Source organism: Rhinoraja longicauda, chromosome 7 (assembly GCF_053455715.1).
Source record: "Rhinoraja longicauda isolate Sanriku21f chromosome 7, sRhiLon1.1, whole genome shotgun sequence".
NCBI classification, from domain to species: Eukaryota; Metazoa; Chordata; class Chondrichthyes; order Rajiformes; family Arhynchobatidae; genus Rhinoraja; species Rhinoraja longicauda.
In genome coordinates, this window is record NC_135959.1 from 28368632 (window position 1) to 28379451 (window position 10820).

A 10820-nucleotide genomic window follows, 5' to 3' on the forward strand; every position below is an offset into this window, starting at 1 on the left:
CATTTATTATTTTTTAAAATCAAGCTGGTGGACAACTGATATAAAAATGGAAAATGCTGGGAGCACACAGCAGCTCAGCCAGCATCTGCGAATAGTAACAGACTTAACGTGGTAGCACTTCCTGCTTTTATTTGTTTCTTATTCATTGTGTGCTTGCACCCTTTGTGTCATGTGCACAGCTGGGCTGACATTCCTCCCTGGCTGTTTTTACCTGCTATGCTGGAGATCCAGGGCGGCGGCGAAGAGCTGTTGGTACTTGTTCCCGAGCAGCTTCCCTGACAGCAGCTGACGTCCGGCCCCGTCCTCCATCCCCCCTCCTCCTCTGCCGCCTCCTCCTCCACCTCCTCCTCCTCCAGCAGCAGCAGCAGCAGTTGTAACAGCCCGAGCATCGGCCGCCGACCCAGGCGGCGGCAGGAGCAGCGAGTCCGTGTGGAGAGAAGCGGCGGCAGAGTGCTCGGGCTCCGCGTGCGAGGTGCAAGGGAAGAAACTGCCGCCGCCACCAGCCCCAGGTGCAGGAGGAGATGGAGCCGAACACATCATCCTCCGGGGGAGGGAGGGGAGGCAGGGAGGAGGAGGCGGCGAGCAGCTTCACTACCCAGCCGAGAACACTGAAGGGGAGGGGAAGGGGAAGGGGGGGACCAACAGTGACAGGAGGCCGGCGGCTGCCGCACCACACCCGGCTGGACGTCTCTCTCGATCTCAGTTCGCCGTCCGCTCTCTCCGCATCCTCTTAGTTCTCCTCGGGGTCGGACCAAGAGCGTCGAGTGGGCCAGAAGATCGCCGTTCAGCTGCCGGTTTCGCCGCGGTGTCTCCCACTGCTCAGACTCTGACCCGGCCACGCTGCCATCTTGAAATCGCCGTCCTGACGGTGGCGACGCCGCATGCCGGGATAGGTTGACAGGGCTGGGAGGACTGGCGTGGTCCTCCCAGTCCACTGGGTGGCACCACGAGCGGCGGCGGCGGCGACGGCTGCTGCTGCATTGGAAGAAAGGTACGTCCAGCGTGCTGCACTGCCCCTGGTTGCATGTGGCCACAACCAAATAAATAAATATATACATCCATCCATATTGTACTTCCCCGTTGTCCAGAACGCTTTAAATCCTTTGAAATACCTTGTGAGGTGTCATAAGGGAAATGGGGCAATAATCTTCAACCTCCCACAAAGAGTAACATCGACAAAAAAAGATTTTATTTTAAATAATGATGATTGATGGATAAATGTCGCACAGAAACAGGGGAGGATTTGTGGTTTTTAAAAATATATCATTACAACCACTTGAAAGGAGAAATAAGGGAGGGGTGGCGACGTTTTAACATTTCATCTAAATGTCACTTCTGACAGTTCAGCGGTCCCTCCTCGCCACTGGCACTGCCTTTAAGTGTCAGCCTAGAGTTATGTTCGTGACGACCGAGTTGAACCGTCTCACTTCTATCTCAGTGTAACATCAACTGAGTGGCAGCTGAAAGAAAAAAATATTTTCAAATACTGCATATTCACATGATATTTAAACCACGTGCCACTATTTTACATGAAACATGATTTACCTGTTAAATACTAAAAGTATTAAGGGTTCGCATGTTAAAACAATGTTGATATGTTTAACACTTATCACTTATGATTAGCTTTATGGATACATTAAGTTTTTTTTCACCACTTGTTCACTGCTCTTCCTCTTGAATTGTTCACTTTTTCACCATTCTATGTTGATCATTTTTGTCATGACGTGTTTGCCCCTTCACATTGTCATTTTTCTTCCTAATGGCTGCACATATTCAGACCAACAAAGAGACAATTTGACAACAAAGAGACAATTCCTTGTTTCCATTGAAACATCTTTACCTGATTATTCCAGTTCAGACGTGTTATATTTTGGTTACTGATTTGGAGCATTAGAGATAACTAAGGGTGTGATTGAGTGAGGCCTGGACCCAAAGCCTCTCTTGTATTGTAGCACCCTCAACCCCCCACTCAATCCCCCTTTATCCCCCCCTCCTCCCCCTACTAACCCACTCCATCCCCCCAGCCACCCCCACTTGCCCCTCCCCTGCCCCCACCCGGGAACGCGGGGGGATGGAGTGGCTGAGTGTTAGACCAATGCAGTAGAGGTTTGGGGGAGTTTCAAAGGGGGTTCAGGGGGGATGAATTGGGTGAATGGAGGGTGGAAGAGAGGGGGGGATAATGGGGCTGGGGGATGGAGTGGGTGAGAAGAGGATAAGGGGGTGGGTTGTGGAGGGTATGATAAGGAGTTGAGGGGGTGTGGATGGAGTGGGTGAGTGGGGCTCTTAAAAAAAAACCTGAACCCAATTTAAGTTAATGCAGCACAGGTTTGGGGGAGTTTTAAGGGGGATTAAGGGAGGAATGGAGTGCGTGAGTGGGGCTCTGAAGAAAAATCCTAAACACAATTTCAGTTAATGCAGGAAAGGTTTGGGGGAGTTTTAAGCGGGCGGGGGGGGGGTTTGAGGTGGGAATGGAGTGCGCGAGTGAGGGGTTTGGGTGGCCGAGTAAGGGGAGGGTGTTAGACCAATGCAGTCGAGGTTTGGGGGAGTTTTAAAGGGGGTTCAGGAAGGATGAATTGGGCGAATGGGGGATGGAGGAGAGGGGATAAGGGGGCTGAGGGGAGGATAAGGGGGTTGAGGTGGGTTGTGGGGGGGATGATAAGTGGGGTTGAGGGGGTGTGGATGGAGTGGGTGAGTGCAGCTCTTTAAAAAGCCTGATGGCAATTTAAATGAATGCAGCACAGGTTTGGGGGAGTTAAGGGGGATTGAGGGGGGGAATGGAGTGCGTGAGCGGGGCTCTGAAAAAAATTCTAAACACAATTTTAGTTAATGCAGGAGAGGTTTGGGGGAGTTTTAAGGGGGGGGTTGAGGTGGGAATGGAGTGCCTGAGTGAGGGGGGGTTGAGGTGGGAATGGAGTGCGTGAGTGCGGGAGGGTTGAGGTGGGAATGGAGTGGCTGAGTAAGGGGAGGGTTTTAGACCAATGCAGTGGAGGTTTGGGGTAGTTTTAAAGGGGGCTCAGGGGGGATGAATTGGGTGAATGGAGAGTGGGTGAGGGGGGTAAGGGGGCTGAACGGGGTGGAGTGGGTGAGGGGAAGATAAGGGGGGTTGAGGTGGGTCGTGGATGGAGTGGGGCTCTTACAAAAACCTGAAAACAATTTAAGTTAATGCAGCACAGGTTTGGTGGGTTTTAAGGGGTATTGAGGGGGGAATGGAGTGCGTGAGCGGGGTTCTGAAAAAAATCCCAAAGACAATTTCAGTTAATGCAGGAAAGGTTTGGGGGAGTTTTAACGGGGGGTTGAGGTGGGAATAGAGGGGGGTTGAGGTGGGAATGGAGTGCGCTCCCCTCCTCCCCCTCCTCCTCCTCCCCCCCCCCCTCCTCCTCCTCCCCCCCCCCCTCCTCCTCCCCCCCTCCTCCTCCCCCCCTCCTCCTCCTCCCCCCCCCTCCCCCTCCTCCTCCTCCCCCCCCCCTCCTCCTCCTCCCCCCCCCTCCTCCTCCTCCCCCCCCCCTCCTCCTCCTCCCCCCCCTCCTCCTCCCCCCCCCCCCTCCTCCTCCTTCCCCCCCCTCCAAAGAAAAAGAACACGGAGTCAGAAATAATTGAGATAACAAATGTAGAAAAAATGATTCATACATTTTGAAATGTACTGTGTTGTTCACTTAGTTATTTGGACACTTGTGAAATCATGTCTCTGTCCAAATGATGTTGTAGATTTGTACCTTTGTAGAGGTACACAACACTGAACAGCCATAATTCATCAATCACAGAACCATTCTTATGTAAGGGTGTATACGTGTGTATGTGGGCGTACAAGAAGCCGTATTTGTCCAGGCACAATGTTTGCCAGTACATATACAATCACCCCTTCCCCCCCCCACCCCCCCCAATTGTGATCTGTGATAAAGGTATCTAACGTCTATGATTTTTCCATTATCAATTAAGAGATCAGGAGAATGATATAGAAATTATGCTACTTTATTGTGAGTGCAGCACATTAAAAATATCAGGAAAGGTCATCCTGTTTTAGCATTGTTTCATTAATTCTATTTTACACTTTGAAATATATCCATCCTTCATGTTTTGTGAACATAAAATTGCATTCACTTATTGGAAGCCTGCATAATGTCTTTAAGCTTCATGTCAGGATATACCTATCACTGATCTTCCTTGAGTTGCTTTTTTAGTTGCTCTCATCAGAATACCACAATGATGTAGGCAAGATGCAGTGAGTCATGCATGAATGGAGCAAGCAGGCGCAATACCACTTCCGTTCCTTCGAATCATGCTTTCTGCTATTTTTGTGCACCAAATAATGGGAATATTTTCCATTTGAATTGCCAGATGCCTTCTAGAACAGAAAGCAACATCTATCTGGTTGCACGGCCTGGAGAAGTAGGCAGTCCTTCCCCAGGTATGGGCAAGATTGACGCTGCTTGATGCAGAATTATGCAGGTAAGACAAAATATATACTGATCCAACTCTGATATCACTACCCCTTCTTCTTCACAGGACTTTTGTTGTTTTTGAAATGCAAAACAAAAGAATCACCATGATGGACATCAGAAAATCCTGTAATAATGTTTAATTCACATCAAAGTCTCAGCCTTCTAATTTTTGAGAATTTGGATGCTCTAATACATCCTCCAAGGAAAACAAGAAAACCCAAGATCTTCCCACCTCTTTCAGTGATGTTGTTCCAACAACATGTAATGTTGAGTTGGAATACAGGAGGGAGATTGATATTCTGATTGAACACTGCCAGACGAGCAATCTTGCTCTCAAGGACCAGCAGCTGATTATTGACTTCAGAAAGAGAAAGCTAAGAATCCATGAACCTGTCTTCATTGATGGGACACAATGGAGAGAGACAACAGCTTTAAATTCCTGGTTTCGCATATCTCTGAAGATCTGTCCAAGGCCCAGCACATTGATGCCCTCTCAAATAAAAGCACTAGAGACTCTACTTCCTCAGAAGATTGAGGAGAATTGGTATGTCAACGATTATACCATCAAGCTTCTACCATAGAGAGCACAGTGACTAGTTGCATCCTGACCTTATTTCAGTGACTCAAATGCCAAAGAACAAAGGAGGCTGCAGTTGTGGACATTGCTTGTTTCATCGTGGGTATTATCCTCCCCACCATCGAAAAGATCTACAGGAAGGACTGCCTAAAAAAAAGACAGCTAATACCAACAAAGACCGAGACCTCTCTTGCCATGCTCTCATCCAATCCAAATAATGCAATATCTTTTCTGGAACTCACAAATATCTGTAAAGAACATGACTTCTTATTTTTTGACGCAATTAATCTATTTGCACTTTTGGCAATGCACCCTGTCGGAGAAGGCGATTGAAGGTGAATGATCACCAGAGAGCCCAGAAATAATAGATCACACAAGATTTATTGACCATGTTCTAGTCCAGCCTCCAGAAACAAAAACAATATGGAGCAACAATCTATTTTTAAATGTTTGAATATCTTAAGAGAAAAACACTGAAGCGAGTTAAGAATACATAGGAACATGTACTGTAATCCTTAGGTCTCATTAATCCACTGAATGCAAGACTAGACCCATTAAAAGGTCAGTATGGTTATTTGTTACTTTTCAGTGACATGTACTCCTCAATGACTCGGCACTCCCTGTGGTTGTTTGTTTGTTTCTCCTGCAGGACTTATCCATTATTGGTTGCTGTGTCCAGCTCCTACCATTGCAGGTCCAGTGACCATAATGTGACAGCAAATGAGAGAAAAGCTGTGAGATTTCAGCATGGGACATACACAACTGACATGAAATATTTAACAGGGATATTACTAAGAGATGTTATAACCATATAACCATATAACAATTACAGCACGGAAACAGGCCTGTTCGGCCCTACCAGTCCACGCCGACCACTTTCTCTGACCTAGTCTCATCTTCCTGCTCTCAGACCATAACCCTCCAATCCCCTCCCATCCATATACCTATCCAATTTACTATTAAATAATAAAATCGAGCCTGCCTCCACCACTTCCACCGAAAGCTCATTCCACACAGCCACCACCCTCTGAGTAAAGAAGTTATCCCTCATGTTACCCCTAAACTTTTGTCCCTTAATTCTGAAGTTATGTCCCCTTGTTGGAATCTTCCCCACTCTCAAGGGGAAAAGTCTACCCACGTCAACTCTGTCCGTCCGTCCCTCTTAAAATTTTAAAAACCTCTGTCAAGTCCCCCCTCAACCTTCTACGCTCCAAAGAATAAAGACCCAACCTGTTCAACCTCTCTCCGTAGCTTAAGTGCTGAAACCCAGGCAACATTCTAGTAAATCTCCTCTGTACCCTCTCCATTTTGTCGACATCCTTCCTATAATTTGGCGACCAGAACCGCACACCATACTCCAGATTCGGCCTCACCAATGCCCTGTACAATTTTAACATTACATCCCAACTTCTATATTCAATGCTCTGATTTATAAAGGCAAGCATACCAAATGTTCCTTAATAGTTCAGAGGCATGATGCCCCATGGTACCTTAAAGGGAAATGGAGGATCTGAATATTTGCAGTGGTAAATGGTTTACCAATCAAGTGTGCAGCTGTAAGAATGTTGGAATCAGGTAAAGCTATCACCCCACAGTGAAAACCAATAGCATTGCTAAGGGGGTAAATATAGTGAAGCAATGTGCTGGATAATTGGTTGTTGATGGTAGTTGACACTGATCATAGAGTCATACATGCTCCCTAGCCCATGCCGACCAAAATGCCCCATCTACATTAGTCTCATCTGCTCGAGGTTCACCCATAACTCTCATATCCATGTACCCATCCAAATGTCTTTTAAATGTTGTTATAGGGCTCTCATTCCATATGCCCCTCAGATTCCTATCTATTCCCCTCATTATTTTATACACATCTATAAGATCATCCCTCAGTCTTCTAAGCTCCATTAAATAAAGTCCTACCCTCCCAACCACTCCCTAGAGCTCAGTCCCATGAGTTCTGACCACATCATCGCAATATCTTCTCTACACTCTTTCCAGCTTAAGAACATCCTTCTTATAGCAGGGTGACTATAACTGAACATAATACTCCAAATGTGGCCTTACTAATAAGTTGCACAATTGTAACGTAACATCCCAACTTCTATACTCGGTTCCCTAAATGATGAAGGCCAATGTACTAAAAGCATTTCTTTACCACCCTATCTACACTTTCAGAGAACTATGTATCTGCATTCCTAGATCCTTCTGCTCTACAACATTGCTCACAATCCAGCATTCACTGTGAAGGTTCTGCCCTGGTTTGATTTCCTAAAATGCAAAATCTTCCAATTTTGTATTAAACACCGTTAGCCGTTCCTCAGTCCACTTGGCCAGCTAATCAAGGTCCTGCTGTTATTTTTGATAACCATCTTCACTATCAATTATACCACCCACTTTAGTGTCGTCTGCAAACTTACTAATCATGCCTTGTACATTCTCATCCAAATCATTGATATAGAAACAGCAATGGGCCTAACACTGATCCCTGAGGCACACCACTAGTCTCAAGCCTCTAGTCTGAAAAACAACCTTCGACCATCACCCGCTGCTGCTTCCTTACATGAATTCAGTTGGTTAGTTTTCCCTGGGCCTCATGCGATCTAATCTTTGCCATCATCAACATTTTTGGTTACTTCTTCAAAAAGATTGCTAAGCCACAATCTCCCACATACTGACTATCCCTAATCAGCCCTCTAATCGATCTAATCCCTCTCCCATGCTGACTGTCCCTAATCAGCCCCTGTGTATCTAAATGCCTATATATCCTATCCTTCAGAATCCTCAACAGTAACTTGCCCATGACAGATGTTAAGCTCACTGGTCTATGGTTCCCAGACCTGTCCTTGCAGCCCTTCCTAACTAGAGGCACAACATTAGCCACCCTCCAGTCTTCCATCACCTGAATCGTGCCTAAAGATGATTCATATATCGAAGGCAGGGCTCGTACAATTTCTTCTTTAGCCTCCCACAGTGTCCTCTGATATATCTGATCATGCCAGGGAGATTTATCCGTGTTCATACAACTTACTGTCAAGCACCACCTCGACCATGATATGGACTGTCTATAAGATATCACCAATTAACTGCCTAGTTCCCAAGTCTTCATGTATTTCTCCACACATAAAACATAGGACAAATACTCATTGAAGACCTTGCTCGTCCCCCGCAGCTCCACACAGAGACGACTGCTTTGGTTTCTGAGGGGACATATTCTCTCTTTAGTTACCCTCTTTCCTTTAATGTGGAGATAAAATCTCTTTGAATTTTCCATAATTTTATCTGCCAGACCTACCTCCTGTCCCATTTTTTCCCCTCCTGATTTCCTTCTTTTATATTTAATTTTTTTATTGAAGGAAAGATACAATACGGCTGACGTAGTGCATTACATTCCCTTCCATTTATGTTTTTATATATAACAACAAAGTAACCCTCACCCACCCTCCCTGGGACACCCCTTGGCAGCTGATGTGTTCACAATATAACATATCACAAATACAAATGCACATTTTAACAGCAAAACCTCTACATTCTTCCAAGGCGCAGGAAGAACTTTTTCAGTCAGAGAGTGGTGAAGGTGTGGAATTCTCTGCCTCAGAAGGCAGTGGAGGCCAGTTCGTTGGATGCTTTCAAGAGAGAGCTGGATAGAGCTCTTAAGGATAGCGGAGTGAGGGGGTATGGGGAGAAGGCAGGAACGGGGTACTGATTGAGAGTGATCAGCCATGATCGCATTGAATGGCGGTGCTGGTTCGAAGGGCTGAATGGCCTACTCCTGCACCTATTGTCTATTGTCTATTGTCTATTGTCATACATACCCACAGCCTATTAGATGGTTCAGAATACACTCATTCATTATGTATCAACCCTCCTGTGAGGTAATCAACACTTGTGTAAACAAAAAAATAAGTAAATAAATAAAAGTAAAACATATTTAAAGGCAGATCCCCAGCTACAATCAAGTGCCCTCAGTCAGTGGGTAATTCTTTTAGACTCTCAAAGTATGACAAAAAAGCTTCCCATTTTGAATAAAACCTTTTCACAGATCCCCTCAGTGTAAATTTGATCTTTTCTAGTTTTAGAAAGAACATTACGTCCTGCAGCCAAGCGGCAGCAGATGGAGGAGTTGTAGATTTCCAGACCAACAAAATTCTCCTGCGGGCCAAAAGTGATATGAAAGCAATGATGTCAGACTAGTTTGCATTTAAACCCAAAGTTCCATCTGTTACGCCGAATACAGCTACAAGCGGGCAAAGCCTCACTGTCACCCCAAGGACTTTTAAAAACCACTGTCCAGTAGTCACCAAGTTTGGGCCAGGACCAGAATGCGTGAGCTAGATTGGCTGGAGAGAAGGAGCACCTATCACAGCCAGCATCTGTCCCCAGATTTCCTTCTTAAGTATGGTCCTCAGTTTACAAAACTCCTCCAGAGATATACTTGATCTCAGTTACCTCTACAGGTCTCTTGCCTCCTACTTTTTTTTGACCAGAGCATCAATTTCTCTCGTCTTCCAGGCTTCCTTACTTTTACCTGCCTTGCCTTTCACTCTAACAGAAACATGCATGGCTTGAACTCACTAAAATATCAAAGGCAAACTGCTAAATATCCGAGATGATGGAGGTCGAAACCAATGTAGGGCGGCACAGTGGCACAGTGATAGAGTTGCTGTCTTACAGCACCAGAGACCTGGGTTCGATCCTGACTATAGGTGCTGTCTGTATGGAGTTTGTACGTTCTCCCTGTGACCACATGGGTTTTCTCCGGGTGCTCCGGTTTTCTCCCACATTCCAAAGACGTTTGTAAGTTATTTGGTTTCGGTAAAATTGTTAATTGTTCCTAGTATGTGGGATAGTGCTAGTGTATGGGATGATCAGTGGTCGGCGTGGACTCTGGGGGGGGGGGGGGGGGGTGAAGGGCCTGTTTCCACGCTGAATCTGTAATGTAAAGTCTAAGGTAAATATAAAGAAAACAGGCAGCAAATCTTTCAACACATGTGGATGTCGTTCCATTTTTTTTTGTACTGGTACTTCTCTTTTGGATGTGGAATTGGACATTTATACCTAAAACATTAACCTACCTACAGATTAAACTTATGTTTATAATCTGTTTCCAATTGTCTGTTAGTTTATTGCTTCTGAGTCATTGGTGCAGTTTGCATTTTCTCCATCCAAATTGTTGTTCACTGTCCTACATATCAATCTCATTGGTGAGACAACGATTTGCAAATATTTTTTAACATAATCAGTACAGATTCCAAATGTCATCATGGAGAATGTTGATGACTAACAGTCTAACAAGCTTTTAGCACTCAAAGACCCAGCTTCCACATAAGCACATTGAAATTGAACAGCTGGCACACGACAAACCGAACGTGTAAATCTCCATTATAAAATGTGAATGTACAGGAGAATGAGGCAGAATTATAGACTGGCTAGAACATTGATAGATGTGGCTCCCTTTAAAAAACACTTGAAGTTGCAAAAATCAAAGAAGCAAAACAATATAAATTAACATGTTGGTTATAAAATGTGAACTATGACATATTTTTAAGTGAGAAAGGTACAGTGGCACCAGGGCCGTTTTTACAGCATTATGGGCCCCCGGGCAAAGCAGTGTACTGGGGCCCCTACCGTTACTCTCCCCCACCCCCTTTCCCTACCAGCCCCCCCCTGTCGTGCCGGCGAAAAGCACTTACCGAAAAGCACTTAGCGATGGACTTAGGGTGCTACATTGTTGCAAAAAGCACTTACAGATCGCTGTGAGAAGCACTTAGTGACCGAAAATGTTGCGAAAAAAGCACTTATTGAAC

At 45.5% G+C, this 10820-nt stretch overlaps 1 protein-coding gene and 1 long non-coding RNA gene across 13 annotated transcripts in view; one reads left to right on the forward strand and one right to left on the reverse strand.

Moving 5' to 3' along the window:
- mycbp2 (MYC binding protein 2) overlaps window positions 1-869 on the reverse strand; it is a 200926-nt gene extending 200057 nt beyond the window's left edge. For all 12 annotated transcript variants that reach the window (XM_078402308.1, XM_078402313.1, XM_078402303.1 and 9 more), the window contains exon 1: window positions 212-869. In XM_078402308.1, coding sequence (XP_078258434.1) covers window positions 212-540 — 329 coding nt within the window. In that variant the 5' untranslated portion in view covers window positions 541-869. The remainder of the gene's footprint in view (window positions 1-211) is intronic.
- LOC144595165 (uncharacterized) lies at window positions 700-8161 on the forward strand. Its single transcript, XR_013547462.1, has 3 exons — window positions 700-991; window positions 4336-4405; window positions 4504-8161. It is a non-coding gene; the product is annotated as an uncharacterized LOC144595165 (long non-coding RNA).
- The last annotated feature ends 2659 nt before the right edge of the window (window positions 8162-10820 follow it).